At 33.4% G+C, this 16,438-nt stretch overlaps 1 protein-coding gene across 4 annotated transcripts in view; it reads right to left on the bottom strand.

Moving 5' to 3' along the window:
• LOC123225725 (ABC transporter A family member 1) overlaps window positions 1-15,666 on the bottom strand; it is a 30,623-nt gene extending 14,957 nt beyond the window's left edge. Inside the window, exons 1-21 of one of the 4 annotated variants that reach the window (XM_044649841.1) lie at window positions 15,380-15,666; window positions 15,082-15,161; window positions 14,594-14,762; window positions 13,745-13,827; window positions 12,901-13,117; window positions 10,189-10,418; window positions 9,989-10,049; window positions 9,809-9,895; window positions 8,888-9,120; window positions 8,642-8,756; window positions 8,473-8,562; window positions 6,958-7,181; window positions 6,766-6,878; window positions 4,197-4,303; window positions 2,918-2,980; window positions 2,735-2,821; window positions 2,213-2,311; window positions 1,948-2,132; window positions 1,813-1,867; window positions 1,639-1,710; window positions 137-844 (exon numbers count right to left, since the gene is read on the bottom strand). In XM_044649841.1, the coding sequence (XP_044505776.1) occupies window positions 137-844; window positions 1,639-1,710; window positions 1,813-1,867; window positions 1,948-2,132; window positions 2,213-2,311; window positions 2,735-2,821; window positions 2,918-2,980; window positions 4,197-4,303; window positions 6,766-6,878; window positions 6,958-7,181; window positions 8,473-8,562; window positions 8,642-8,756; window positions 8,888-9,120; window positions 9,809-9,895; window positions 9,989-10,049; window positions 10,189-10,418; window positions 12,901-13,117; window positions 13,745-13,827; window positions 14,594-14,762; window positions 15,082-15,161; window positions 15,380-15,466 (3,165 nt within the window). In that variant the 5' untranslated portion in view covers window positions 15,467-15,666. Of the gene's footprint in view, window positions 1-136; window positions 845-1,638; window positions 1,711-1,812; window positions 1,868-1,947; window positions 2,133-2,212; window positions 2,312-2,734; window positions 2,822-2,917; window positions 2,981-4,196; window positions 4,304-6,765; window positions 6,879-6,957; window positions 7,182-8,472; window positions 8,563-8,641; window positions 8,757-8,887; window positions 9,121-9,808; window positions 9,896-9,988; window positions 10,050-10,188; window positions 10,419-12,900; window positions 13,118-13,744; window positions 13,828-14,593; window positions 14,763-15,081; window positions 15,162-15,379 lie in introns of those variants that run through there. The other 3 variants (XM_044649840.1, XM_044649839.1, XM_044649843.1) reach the window with 3 other exon arrangements.
• Window positions 15,667-16,438: the final 772 nt, after the last annotated feature.

Here is a 16,438-nt window from a genome sequence, read left to right as displayed (position 1 = left end):
CATTGTATTCGCATGTCATCAAAATGAGCTCCAGTAGCCAGCAAGCTTAATGAAGTTTAAAAACCATAAAATTACAGTAAAAAATAAAAATAAGACAAGAAGAAAATGCCTCAAAAAATCAGTAATTACAACAGACCTCTTTTGCAATAGGCCAGGATAGATCAAAAGGAATAGGACCACCACCACCCCCACCACTTAACAGAGGATTAAACTCTGAAGTTGTGAAGGTTACAGACGGCTGATCAGGATGTGGCTTAAGCTTCAGAAAAAGTAGACCAAAAAGCAAGAAGATAGCAGGAATCAAAAGCTGGAATACAATCGTTTTGCGGTCCCTACGAGCAGATACTGCCCTCTTTATAAATAATGCTCTACAATGTTGCCAAAACATTGAGCGGGGAATGATACAACAGGAACAACACTTCATACTTAAGAAGTTCAGGAAACTGAGAATAGTGGCCAAAATCAAACCGCAAGCTCTCTGCACTACAGTGAAAATGACTCCAACTAGCCATTTATAATTACCAGACAATTTAGAAAGGGAAATCTGTTTGGAAGATTGTTCGTGAGAAGCATGAAAAGCCACAAGATCTGGTGTAAAGAAATTATTTTCCTGGTTTTTACACTTAGATTCATCAAAATTACATCCTGCAACTCTTAGAAATACCTCCTCCAGCGTCGTGACAGATATACCGTAACTTTCAATGCCAAAATAATTTTTATCTTCACCACCAAGTGTTTTGACATTAGAACCTGATCTTCTCATACAACTTTCTATTTCTCTAAACATATTTTCAAAGGTCGATGAAGATGCCAGGGGAAGCTTGAAGGTGATCTCAGTCCCAACCTGGAAAGGTAGTCAATAATCATCATGAATATGGTATAGATGAGGATTTCCTTGGGAAACAAGGATTCACAGGGCTAAATAAAATTATATATGATAGAGGTACAGCAAATTGTTAAGCATTATTGCTGTAACAAACATTGATCTGAAAATTTTCATCAAGTACATTTACATTAAACCAATTCTGGCAAATCAGAAAAATTCTTGCCTTTTTCACTTTCTAGCCTTCTTTGGATATAAAAAGTGATTTAATAATTAATGTACAGCTTAGAGGACATGAAGTTCAACAACATCCTGTCATAAATGGCATGGATGTTCTAATTACAAAAATAAATTTAAAAAAAAGGTTAGTCATAACATGTGCCCTAAGCTCAGTCCACTGAAATATAAAAATGTTATTACATATCAGTGCATGGAAATTGTGTTTTCATGTCTTTCTGTAAATAAGAGGAATTCATGTAGTAAGAGATGGTGTCTTCTTGTAGCCTTATCCTATGCCCCTAGAGTACTTATTAAGGCTATCTATAAATAATATAGAAATTGAAGTTTAATGCATAATACATTGTAAACCTTAACCCCTAAAAAAAATTGCATGTAATACATTCTGATTAAAAACATTACAAATGACAGTGAAAGCCCATTCTTGTGTATTGTCTTAGAAAATCAATAAACTTTGCAGTTATATCAAAGCTGCTAAAAGAATTGGAGATTACTAGGAATAAATGCTACAATGGCAGGAATTTAATAGTTTAAGCAAACCAAGATTCAGTCTACAAAAAAAAAAAAAAAGATAATACCTCACTAACACACATGGCTGATGGAATATGCCGATAAACAATATCAGCAGCTGTAGAGGCAGTGGGCACAGACTGAACAGCATAAAATAAGGCCATTCAGTAGCATATCATGCCTAAAGAATTAAGAAAACACAGTTCAAGATACTGTACAGAATGAACATATTAATAGCAAACCTTCACCAAGGTAAGGGTATATCCGACACCATATTGATGCTTCAAGAAAAGGGAACTGTTGAAATTTGATCATTTCAGAATTTAAATAAGAATGATCATCAAAATAAAACAGAAGGGAGCTAGAAGAAAATTAACCTTCCACAGCATTTCAAACAACCATTGGCCATGATAGCTATCCTATCTCCGAGTTCATCAGCTTCATCCATTGAGTGAGTTGTTAATAATATAATCCTTCCTTTCTTTATTTTTTTAATTAACTGCCAGGTCAAGCGCATTGAATATGGATCCATTCCACTAGTGGGTTCATCAAGAATTACAACCTGTGAAAGAAAATACAAGAAACAATTCAATATACTCCCACAAATAGGAAATATCAATCTCCCCTAAAAATTTCTGCCACCTTACTATCTCCTATCAACGCAATTCCAAGAGACAATTTCCTCTTCATACCACCGGAAAGAGCCCTCACAACCGTGTTAACTTTATCAGCCAAACCCACCTGATCAAAATAATTTTAGCTAACAGTTAAATAATGCAATCTGCTAACTTGATCATATAACAAGAAGTAAAAATACAAATGTGCCATGTCATCTTGTATAAAGCATATAAGATTAGAACTTCAAAAGTAGAAATAGGGACATTTATTTGAAACTTTTGTTATCTTTTTCTCTTTTCTTTTTTCCCCCTAACTTTTCAATCAAACACCGTTATTGAAATCTCATGTCTAAGGGTAAAAGAGGTTGATCCCCCAGCATAGGTATGTATGAATCCACTACACCACATTAGTAATTGATATTGAAGACTAAACAAAAAGAAATAAACCAAATACTTTATATCTCAATCCAAAGTTAATCACATAACATATAATTTAGAATAGTTTGTTCACCAAGGAGTACTATCAATTAAAAAGACATTTACTCACTTCATCGACCATATCAGTTACAACATTCTCCAAAATGTCTTCCTTCACACCCTTCAATATAGCAAACATCTCCAAATGCTCCCGAACCTGGATTGAGGAACCAAACAAGCAAGGTATTTATATATAATAAATATAAATAACACCAATTAAAAGGGAATTATAAAAGCAAAACTGGATTCTCACTGTCAACTCTGGAAAAAGAATATCTTGTTGAGGACACACCCCTAGCTCTTTCCGTATCTCATCCTACAAAACATAACCACATTGATCATCTATTAGAACTCCAACTCCACACAAAAAAGCAGAAGTTCATAGTAAAAATGACAAATCATTAATCAGTTAGGTCAACAAAAGTAGATGTTAAATATCAGAGGTTAGCAAAACTGGTGGAACATTAAAACTTTCAAGGAGAAAATTTGGGTTCGAGCCTTTGTCACGCTTGTGAAACCTTGATTTAAATTACTTACCCAAAAAAGAAAAAAACAAAAGTAGATGTTCTTATAGTGATTTATCATTGACATAACAATTTTGCAATGTAATAGGACAATAAGTAGCAAATAAATGCTAAACTAAAAGTATAACTCCCAAATACTATAGTTTTCCATCTCAACCCAACCCATATCTAGCCAAAAAACATCACATCATTTAAGATAAAATTACTTCTGCTTATCCAAACTCAAGATATTGATAAAATAATTATTGATGCATAAATTATGTCACATGATTGAAAAGTTTAAGATAGATATATTAGAAATAAGGTTTACCTTCATTATAAGAGATCTACAAGGTGGACCAAGTGTCCACTCTATGAAAGTTAGAGCTTTACAAAAAAAAAAACCTCAAAAATCTTGTGCATATGAACGCCAAAAAGAGAGAATCCAAGGGATCCCAAAAGCCACAAATGCATCAACTAAAAACCCCTATCCAATAACAAAAAATGAAAAAAAAAATGTGCTCCCTTGGAAATCTCTTGCAATGGACACCCAAAGACCAGTGAAAATTCTGATTTTCTCCCATAAAACATTAGCCTCTTCTCCTTTACTCCCTACATAGATTTGGCTAATCATTTCACACCACATAACCCACAAAAAATCAAGAACTACACATTTTTACAAAGTCTTTGCCTTATTTACTTTACAGTAAGTTTCAACATTCTCCAGAAGTAAAAAAGGGGCAATCTCTCAATGTTGCCAACCAGATTTTAACTTCATTGCATAATTTAGCCCACAACAACATGCCAATGGGCAATGGAGAAACAAGCAATCCACTATTTCTACATTATTTCGACACATAACATTCGAAGAAGAAAAAGGTTCATATTACAATACTTGACTTGAACTGTATCAGTTGTGTTAAATTTCCTATGAGCCAAAGTCCAGGTAAAAATTTAAACTTTGGGAGGGACTTTAGCCTTCCAAATTTAAACTTTGGGAAGAAAGACATTTTCAAAAACAGTACTTACCATATCTGTTACAACATTTTTTCCAAACACCAAAGCATCCCCAGATGTCGGAGGAAGTAACCCAACAAGCATTGATATCGTTGTGCTTTTACCAGCTCCATTGTGTCCTTCAAGATTAAGATATAGAATCAATAACTCAAGGAAAACAAAATTTACTCAAGAGCAAGTGGCATCTCCATGCCCCCAACTGGACAAACATACATACATATATATCTTTATATATATACATACATATACATACATATATATATATATGTATGTATATATATATATATGTATGTATATGTATGTATATATGTATATGTATATATATATATATATATATATATATATATATATATATATATATATATGTATATATTCATATGTATGTACGTGTGTATATATACGTACGTATATATATGTACGTATATGTATGTATGTATGTATGTATGTATGTATGTATACATATATACGTACGTATATATACACCCGTACATACATATGAATATATATATATATGTATATCCGTATGTATACATATATGTATGTACATATATGTGTGTGTGTGTGTGTGTGTATTTTTTGTCAAGTTGGGGGCACAGGGATGTATGTACGTATGTTTTACTTTCTAATTTGAATATAATACGCTCTATAGATTACATTCTGTTAGGATCCCAAGTGCAAGGTATGAGACTTGGATCCCACATTGGAAAGTATGAGCAACTAGTGTGGGGTTTATATGGCCTTGGGCTCTCCCATCTCAATAGCTAGCTTTTGAGGTGTGGTTCTCTTAAGGTTCGTATCACATTCCCAAATTGCATTTTTCACCATTCCATAAAACCATATGAACCAAGAGATTTATCTGAACTACACTGCTAAATTGCCTTTTTAGCCTCCTCTCTAACTCATAAGGTCTTTTCAAGCAAGCAGCCTTAGAGATTATATAGGAAACCAATCTAGCCTTGAATAAGAGGCCTTCTTAACTCTCCCATAAGAATAAAGTCCTTGCTGCTGTACTTGATAATCAATGTGATAGACTTGTTAAGGCGTATATAGAATAAGGAGATACATATTAGATAAAAGTTGTTGAGGGGTGAAACGGTTTTGGAAGATTCCTAAAAAAATGACTGGCTAACATGGCAGTTAACGAGGGAGAGAGAAAGATATAAGTTTAGGTACACATTTGGGGGCTGGCTAGGTTGTTAAGGGGCATGAAGAACATTGTTCTGAGTAGCTATATGCTAGGGACATCACCAGCTCCTTGAATTGCTGGATTTCTGGATTTGTGACTTGAGTAAACTGATTTTAGCAGTCAAGTTTAAATAGTGGTAGTCATAAATAAAAATCAGATTCATTATAGTTACTTTCATTTATTTGTGCATCTGCAGAGTGGTTTTTGGTGTGTTAATGGATTTGCAGGTGAAACTCTATCACAATGTTTCAATGCCCCAGTCAGCCTCTACAAAAGTGCCATTATAAGACTGGATTCTGTTTATCCAATTCTTTTTTAACCTCCCATTAATCGATTTACTGTCCATGCTGGTGTTGTTGTCATCACGCCAAATCCCCAGACCATTAGCCTTTTTTTCTCCAAAGAATTTCCTCCAATTAACTCTTAAAATATGGTTTCTAAAATCTCTTTAGGTCATCATCTAGCAAACCTTTCCTTCCTAATTAGTCAAGATCATAAACTCTCCCTTCTGTCTCCTTTTTCTTTCAAATTTCACACCCCCCGAAAACTTAGTGGTACCGAAAGTTTTGCTTTCTTCTCATAAACAACAGGTTCATGAATTTGTATACCTCCATATCTTCCACTTTTAATTTCTTAAGACCTGGACTCTCCCCATCTATCTACTTTTCTTCCCCTTCTAACATCCCCAAAACTTCAATGCCCTAATATCTTAGCTTATTTTTCATGAACCATAGTTTCATGAATTTATGTGCCTACAACTTGAGCAAAACCAGAATCAATCTCCTTCAACTACTCTACAAAATGTTTGAAATACAATGTAAAGAGTTAATAATTCCTATAATCAAAGAAAACAGGTAGATGAACTGAAGTTCCACAAAATCATATATCATTCAAAGAAATTCCATCTACTCAATACCAAGCTTCAAAGCAGGAAAACATGAAAGAAATATTTGAAAAATCACAACTTCCAGGAACTTCAACTAGAACTCTCAATCATGACATTAAAATTTGGCCCATTAACTTGAAGACAATATTTGCTTTGGTGGCATCATGCCCAAATTAATTAGATTCCATTGAAAATCTCCATGGCCATTTTCTGAAGAGAGCCAAATTTCTACCAAATTGCTAATTCCTAAACCTTCGATTTGTTTTTATTCCCTTCTTTAACCTCACCACCTGATCATGAAGCTAAATGCAAACCTTTATAGCATCTGAAAGAAGTGAACACATTTCTACACTAAAGGTAATTAAACCAAATCCATAGAAAAGCATTAATTATATGAAATTCAAGAATCAAGCTGGATGAATAAATAAAATAAAAGACCAGAAGCATAAAAGGAAAACACTTGAGATAACGAAAAAGAGAAAGAAGGGGTGAGGATGGCAAACACTCACCTAGAAGCGCAAGTATTTGGTTTTCATATAAGGTGAGCTTTAGTGAGTTAACAGCACAACCATTCCCCCTTTTAGTAGCATAAACCTTATGCAAGTTCCTAATTTGAATGCATCTACATGGGAAATATAAAATGTAAGTGAAAAACCAGATCTTCTAGTATGAGTACTTACATCTAGTTACACAACATATACCTTCTATCAAGCTCTTGTTGCTTCATATCCAAGCTTATAGGTTCCACAACAGGTTCGCACATATCTTTTCTTAAAAAGTTCACCTCTTCCTTGGAAAGCTTATTATCATTAATTTTAGCTTCTGCACTGGAAACATGATGCCCAATGATGTTCTCTTTTCTCCAAAAACACTTGTGGAATATGAAGTTCCATCGATATCGCACTCCATTTTCCTGGGGAAGGACCTGACCAAATGAACATATTCGGACATGCTTCATCACTCAGGCAATATTGTACAAATTGGAAGTCAACATAATAACAGAAATTAGAAAATATAAGAATATTGTTCAAAGATCTAAGACACCTGCAGGAAATAATGAATCCTTATAATACCAGGCGGATTATTAAACCTGCCTCATAAAATATAAGGGTCTTAGTATGTGGTGCCTAGGAGCACATGTCAAAAGTGCAAACAAATAACATTACATTAACATAGTGCTAAAATAGATGAAAATTTGCACTTTATGATACACTAAAATAAGAACAACTCTGTTCTTTCCACACGTTTTAAGTGAACATATTATTACATATATGGTACATGAAAAAATGATTATTAACAACAAAGCTAGTTACAAATGATAGTGAATTAGCAATCCACCTCTACATTTTCAAATAATCACAAATACAAAGATTCCCAAAAGCAAAAAAAAAAATCTTAAACCAATCACCATGAAAAAAGAAATGCCTAAAATTGTTTTATGACTAATGAGCATCTCCAACAATTCTTATATAAATTTTTTATCCAAATAAGCTAAGGGGGGAAAGGGCAATACGCAGAAAAAAGGGCAAAACAGCATCTCCAAAAATTGATAAAAAGTATGAAATTCCTTTAAAAGATCCTCTGCACAAAATGTTGTATAACAACTGAAAAATCTTGTAAATATGACAGATTAAAGTACGAAATTCAGAATTATTTCCCTTTTTTCTCTTCATTTTTTGGGGATGAAAGGACTACATTGGGACCGCAAACTTAATATGACCAGAAAACTTAAAATGCTTACCAGATATGACCCAAAAAGCTCTTGGATAACAATTATACAATAACCTGCCCTGTTTACTTCTCTTTTCTCACCAAATTCCAATAATTTCTTTCACATCAAATCACCCAAGAAATAGATTGACCAGGAGATCTTGTTTCTGAATTCTCCTTGTTTTTATTAAGATAGAACAGTTGTGTTAGTGTTTATTATAGTGGTTCTGGTTATGGTTGTATTTGATTACTTAATATTGATCAACATAAGGCAACCACAAGTGATACCATTTAAACGAAGGACACCAAACTAAACAACTGACACTTAAGTTGCATGGATTTGTGGATAGACAAACTTGAAAAATCTTTATTTGAAAAACAAAACTGTTCCCTTTTCTTTGCATTCAGCTTTAAGGAAACAGACAGTTTCTTTAACAGTAAAATAGATACCAACCCGAAAACAATCCTACTACTTTGAAAGAATGAAAGAGTAGCAAAGATAATACCTTATCCAGATAGAGACCAATCATGCCATATAGCAAAGTGTCAAGCAACATCATCAGGAGACAGACCAAAAAATTCACTCCAGATGATGGCTACATCAATCAAATTTTAGAAAGTTTAGAAGGGTTCCAAATTATTAAAGGTAGGAAAATCTCCACACACAGAATATACCCGCCATATGTTGCTCCACCGGAGTCCAACATGGGCACGCTCATAATCTGCAAAGTTAACTGATCCTAGAGCAAAGGCCGTAGGAGAAAGAAAAGAAGCAATGACCTTCAAAACCCTGTAAGTAGAAACATGTAAAGTGAATTACTTGTACATTGTATAATATGATTGTTTTGAACAAAAGAATTCACCATAAAACGTTTTTCAATTGAGACACGATGTGTGATAGCACATAGAAGGAGTACTCACATGGGTACAACCTCATCATTGACAGTGTAATAAGGAAAGAAGAAGCCAAGAAAAGAGAGGGTTCCAACTGCCACGGCGGTCTTTGATCGTGAGAAGAATGTAGAGATTAAAAATGACAGCGTAATTGTGCTGAGTCCAAAGCAAAAGAAATATGCAAACACCACTGTCTTATCACTGTACTTGAAAAGGTTGCCCATGGTACAAGCTGTTATAATCCCAGATGAAACTGCAAACTGCAAAAGCAGTTAACTAGAACTAAATAAGAACCTCATGATTATTTAAAATTTGATAATGATGATAATAATAACGATAATAATAATAGCAAGCACACACAGGACAGGAGGAACCTTCAAGACAAAATATTTTCAAACTTCTTATTGAATAGAGTTTATTGAAAAACCTTTAATTCGAAAACTTGGGCTACTAAGAATTGTCCCAATAACAATTGTAACATACCTAATACTTAAAAATGACATATCAATTAAATTGTGGAACTAATTTGATCTAGACAAATGATTGATTTGATCTCAACACAGCTCAAATATGCTAATTACTAAAGTGAAAAATAGTGAAAATTGGCCCCTCAGCTTCAAACTACTAAAATTACAGAAATAAATACATTACACACATACATGCATGTAACAGGATCAGAGGATTTTTAAACTAAAGTAGAACTTAGTCTCAACATCTCCTTTTGTATCACAGAGTGGGCAGAGATGTAGACACTCTCTCTAGATTCAAGTTGTTGATTTCCAAATATGATTATTGCAGAGCAACAAGAAAACTATATATGGATTTCAATGTAATAGCTTGAGTTACTAGAAAGTTTGAAATATAAATAAGCATTCACTTTCCAAAATCTTCAACAAAGAATACAGACAACAATTATAATTCAATCAAAACAAAACATGAAAAACCTACCTGAAAAGTATATGTAATAAACCAAGAGAGATGGAATACACCATCTTTTAAGCCCATCATGTAGAGACCTTCTCTAATCTTTTGTTCCTGAATCATATAAAATAAAATAAGTTTGATAGCAAGAACTTCAAGAGCCAATCGTCATAAGAAAAGTAAGCAGAAATAATTATGTCACCAAACCTTCTCAAACACTGAATAGCTGATTAAGCGCGAAATTGGATACAGAAATCCTAGCAGATACCTGCTCATACAGATCCAATTCAACAAAAGAAGAAAATTAAAAAAAAAATTTAAGTTCAGAAAGTTTTTTTTTTAATAAATTATAGAATGGGAAGGATCAATGAATGGCAAAATAAAATGAAATCTAAATAAAAACATACAAAACTCCCATGACTCTCTTAATAATGGACTGGAACTCTTCATCAGTGTAACTTCTAGTTGGAAATGGAACTATTCGTATCTTTGAAGGGCTGAATTTGGTCCAAGGTAAGTTGAGAGGCATAGCCATGTCTAATGAGTATGATAATGGAGGGTCCTTCTTGTTAGCATGAATGTTAGATTCGGACTGTTGGGCAGCAAAAATTATGAACGAATCTAACACCTGCTGAAGCTGCAGAAAAAGTAAATAAATCAATAACCACAATGACACATTTGCACAAAATTTACTATGAAGTGGCAATATTTCAGTCAAATTATAAAAATAAAAGTTCCCCTGTGAAGCAAAATAAAAGGATTGCACGAAGTAGATCGTTTTTCTCTCAGGAAACACGAAAAAAGTTGAATTAATGAAGAAGAAGAATTAAAGTTTGTGAATTAGATGACCACAATTACATAAAGCCCTTAAAGAACAGAAGCTTACAAATCTGAATGTGTGCATCTATGTCTAAGAGGTGGCAGTGGGCTGGCCGGCCAGGTCATGTTGGGCCGATCCAAAAATAACAAAGCCCAGTATGCCACAGGCCAGGCTGGCCCACAAAACCTTAAGGCCCAAAACACAGCAGGTTGTGCATTAATGAGCCTTTTTTTGCGGACTGACCCGCAAAAATATAATTTTTAAAACTTTTGTAATTTTCATTTTTTTTTTTTTTTGGTGCTCATGTTGTGCCACCCGCAAGCCTTCCAGTGAGGGCCCGACACAACCAACTTTAGTCTTGGGCAGTGCCCAAAATTAGTCGGTCTTGTTGGCAACAATACCCTTACAAATGTGAGTAATCCTTACAAAGGAATGAAAATGGGGCGAGTGGAAGATTATACATACAAACAAATATCTTTTTTATCATGTAAGCTAGTGAGCTAAATAGTAATACATGCATACATACATATATATATATATATATATGAAAATTCTTAAAAGACCATTTTTTTTCTATTTAGCTCACTGACATGATGAAGAGAGGACCCATTAACTAAGACACCTTCAAAAAAATTAGGAGAGGCACCAATATTCAATACTAAGTCATAAACTAAGTTATACCATGTGCTCAAGAAATGAAGAATCACAAAAATTAACTCCTTACCTGCTCAGACTATTGTGAACCAGTGCAGAAAATAATAATGAACAACAAATCCATTGATCACAGGTTAACACAAAATAACATAGGCATTTCTTCCATCATTTCAGGGAAAAAAAAAAAAAAGAGCTCATACAGAAACAAGTATTCACTCGAATGTTAAATAGAACAACTCCACACTAGTTTTAAGACGCATAAAATCCTTCATGAACTTCTTTAATGTATCAAGTGTTAAACCATAATCAAACACAGAGATTCATGACCACTAAGGCACTACCTAATAATGCCCATAATCAAATATATTAAATGCCACACAATGTATACAATAAACTATCCACCGGCTCCCACTTGCTAGGACAGGAACAAAACACCCAACAGAAACCAAATTATTTCCAGTCGAATGGCTACGGTCACGCCTCCAATAGAGAAGATTCATAACCTTTAACCAGAATGCCAGGAAGACAAATTTCACCAAACCAAAGAATGTCCTTAAAAATATGACTAGAATTAAAACTAGGAACTGAACTTCTGTTTGATTCTTATTATCCTATATTCAGCCAATTTTGTGCTGAACTATTCAATTTCTTTTGTTTTTTCGTAGAACAGCCTTTTTTTGCAATGACCATTTGCGTGTCTGAGAAATTTGATACAGGAGATACTTTGGCATGTCAGAAGTACTCATGGGGCAGTCCACATTCATAAATTCCTTTTTTCCCCAAGAAATCCATCAACCTTCCCTACATATTCATTACAGTTCTTAACTAAAGTTACTTTTACCAATCAGACCCAAACCTTCAGTTGCACTCCTAACATATTGAAATAGTATTTTATTAGGTGCTTGTCATGGTAATTGTTCACAATTTAGTATCCAATTCAGTTCTCATCCACATCAAGTTGTCATTCACCCTTTCCTCAGTAACAATAGCATAAGTGGCATGCTTAATTCACCAATTTATCATCTACACATAAATAAATGCTGACGTAAACAGTTATGTGACACGTGCAACCAAAATACTTTGTTTGGCAAAATAATACTAAAATTTGGTCATGCAAGAGTTGAAAACAATCCAGTGGTATACAAAATGCAAAAGAAACTAATGGTTTGCAAAATCTAAAGTAACTAATGGTTTTCAAATGTGAAGTAACTTGAGTAAAAGAAAAGCAGTTCTATGGGGTTAATAAACAATTATTTTCCCCTCTCCCATGGCTTTGACAGAAAAGAGCAGACAAGCAAACCAAGAGCTATTATTAAGCATTTGGATTTTCATCCCGATATTATACAAGACCAATAACAAAGAACCAACAAAGCAAATTGTAAAAGATAAGAATGTGTGAGAGTCATGCTTCTACCCCAGTAAAAATGGTTATACTTATATCAAAAGACCAGAATCATGGGTAAAAAACCATAATAATTGTTATAAACACATTTTCAGGACTGTAAAAAACCTAATAGTGCTATAAATTAGCAGCTTTTAATTTAAAAACAAAAGTCAGAGAACTTCTAATTTTTCTAACTAAAGGACTAAAAGGAAGAAAACATGAAAAGATTAACATTGTGAGGAAAGAACTACGATGTCATACAGTCAAAAATCCACTGAAGCTGTATTGCATTGTCGGTACAGCACTAACACCCAATTCCAAGTCATTGAGATAAGGGCCATTAGTGTCCATGATGGATTTAACATCAGGAAATCCAGAGAAAGCCCATGTGTGGTTGAGACGTATGCTATAATCAAATGACTGAGGACCTTGATCATGAAATACCACTGCTCCCGTAATTTTTGGATTCAAACAACTCCTAAGCAAGAATGAAAAAGCAATTCCAGTAAGCTTATCAGTCCCATCGCCTAGCAACAGCAGTATAACTACTGATAAACTTGTACAAGCTATAATGCACTTTTTTCAACAAGAGCAGACTCTAAAATTACTCATAAAATCACCATTTTGAAATTTTCTATTGTCTTTTACACATAAGAAAATTACATTTGATCAAAGAATGCATCAAGTGGAGGCACATGAATAAATAATCAGCGAAAGAAATGAAAATAAAAGTGAACATAAGTAATATCATGAACTGAAAGTTCAATCACATGTATTGTGACCAAAGCCAAATTTGCACAACTTCAGCAAGATTGAAATCTTGCGGAGCTCAATTACATGTATTGAGACCAAAACCAAATTTGCACAAGTTCAGGAAGATTGAAACCTTGTGGAGCCATACAGTCAAAAGTGAAGACTTGCAATTTGTACTAAAAGTATACTTTACACTTTAAGTAACAATTAAACTCTACAAATATACTTTACAGTTTAAGTAACAATTAAACTATTAACACTCCTGAAAAGTAAATTTGGCGAACTAAATCTCCACAAAAAAGCCAATAGGATGAATAAGTTCAAGTATTTCTTTCAAATGTGTATAACTCACTTGACTTTACAGCAGGTGCCATAAAGATCTGAACGTATGTAGTTTTCCAGCTCAAGCTCATCTTTGTAAATTCTACTAACTAGCTGCAAAAGTAACAACAAAATTAATTTAGCTTAAATTAAGAAATTCATTTTCATACAAGAAAAAGTCAAATTGATTGGTCATTGCTCACATTTAAAAAGTTATAAGTTGACAGAGAACCAGGTGTAGAATTCTTTAATTATTATAAGCAGTGTATTAAACAAGGGATGGTAAACAAATACACCAAAGTTTTGTGCCATATCGAAAGAGAGTTCACACAAAATACCATGATATTTCCCCCAAAGCAAAGAAATAAAAAAGAACACAAACAATAAACAACAAGATGTTCAATCTACCATGATACACACCAAATTAGTTCCTAGTTTGCATCTAAAAGGTACTTTTAGTAAAACACGGAAATGGGAAATGAAAATACATTTGAGCACAATTATGAGTTGGACAGTCTAGTACATAGACTAAAATAGTACACACATGCTTCAGTGCTTCCATAAAAAGGAATAACTTTATGAATTCAAACATTTCATCTCATTCAACTTAAACAAATTACTTTAGCTCAAGAGTACCAAACAATTCAATCCATTAACAGTTATTAACTTGAATAAATAATTGTAAAATGATTCAGAACCATAAAAGGGTATATAGAAAGGCACAAGTTTAACACCCAGGCACTCATACAAAAACAAATGCCAAAATACACGAAGGATAATGGTTTTAAATGAGAACTGAGACACCAAACATATATAATTTTCAAAAATAAAATCATAAACAAATTTAGAAAAAAATATATATATAATGATTATTAAGTACCTTCAATTTGGGAAATTTTATCGACATTAAGTTGATCATAGTCCTTGTTTCCTCTGTATCAGGTGCAAAAGCCAGATACTCTCCCTTGGCCAACAATAACTCCAAAACTTGTTGGAAGTTGGGTGATATGCCTTTACCTATTTCAACAAACAAATCTTTCCGTATGTACCTACACCATTTCGATATAACCAAAATGCCATCATTTTCTCACAAATCAAGAAACCTAGATATTTATCATTTTCATTACTAACAATGAGTTAAAGACGCCAATATCCAATTTCACACAATTCCAGTTATTATTTATTTCAAAACTCATAATATACATCACTCAAATATTGCTTAATATGGCTCATGGATGATACAAAAATCGTAACAATGTTTAAAAAAAATCATTGCCCAGCTTATTTTCAGTTTCAAGCAACCGAACAGATCGGAAACAAAAATTAATAAAAAAAAGTTAAAAACAATTAAACTCTCCAATTACTTACGGTTGAGCAGGATGAATTTGCGTGTCAACTCGGGTCCTTACCGCTATCAACAACAACATAACAATGGTTGGTAGCAAAATCTGCCAGAAAAAAAAAAGCCTTTTTCAAATTTCATATTCTTTAGCGTTCATTTTCTTTCATTAACTCACAAAAAACAAACATATACCAAACAGAAATTCTTGATTGCGAATGATCAGAAGTCAAAACTCAAATTAAAACAGTTAGAAAAACATAAACAAATAAAAAAGTTTGATTAAAAAAAAAAAAAAGGGAGTGGTAATAAAGATTAGAGAGAGACCTCGACGGAAGTGGTTAAAGGATGACGAACTTTGAGAAGCCAATTCTTGCGAAGCATGGCATTCAACTGCCGCTTCGCGATTCCCATGGTGAATCGAAGTTGAAACCGTAGTTTTAGAGAGAAGAGAAGAGAAGAGCTTCGCTTTTGAGTTGTGGTTATAGAGGAAGAGACTCAGAAAAAGAAAAGAAGAAAGCCAGAAGAGAAGGTGGAGGTAGGTGGCGTGGCAATTCAACGGAGATTCCGTTAAAGCGTCACGGCATTTGGAAAATGTAACCATTAAGAAAATGATTTTAAGCTGAAAATTAGAATGTCTATTTTCTTTAAAAAAACATTAGATAAAAAATCTCATCCGGATGGGATGAGTTTGGGTGAAGCCTGGCCCAATTTCAGTTTTTCGTTAAAAGTGACATGCTCGCGAGAAGATTGAGTACGAGATTTTGGGAGATAATTTAGGGAAAAAGAAAGTTTGTTGTTTGGGTTGAGGGGGATTTTTGCAGGTTTGGCTTATACAAAGGGATATTTATTTAAATACTCACAATTAACCTACTCTAAACATAATAAACCAAATTTATTAACAGTAAACCAACATACCCAATTAATGTGCAATGACTAAAACGCCCACTTAATAACTTAGCCTAAACTATAGAAGAAATACATAAAATTCATGTGGACAAGAATTACAAACGCACGAATTTGTGCACTCAAAGTTTTTCAATTTTGATCCAGTGATTTTCTTTAGTTTTTTCAACAACAAAAATAGCAGAAAATGGTAGTCAATTAGTCATTATCATGTTTTATGCATTTTAGTGTAAAGATTTAAGTGATTTGATGCAGATTTTGGGTGTTTTTAAGCTTAGGGTTTTATTTTTGAACTTCTTTTAAATGACTTGAATCCTTCGTATTTTGAATGAATTTTGTTTGAGATTTTACATCAAAATAGGTATAGATTTGATTTTTAATAAAATCAAATTCGAATAATCAAATATTAGGGGAGGTTTGGCCACTACACAAATTCGCATGATGAGATGAGTTAGAGACAAGGAGAAATTTGCTAGTTTT

Source organism: Mangifera indica, chromosome 9, assembly GCF_011075055.1.
Source record: "Mangifera indica cultivar Alphonso chromosome 9, CATAS_Mindica_2.1, whole genome shotgun sequence".
NCBI classification, from domain to species: Eukaryota; Viridiplantae; Streptophyta; class Magnoliopsida; order Sapindales; family Anacardiaceae; genus Mangifera; species Mangifera indica.
Note: the sequence above shows the minus strand (reverse complement) of the source record. Positions and strands in the feature narration are given on the sequence as shown.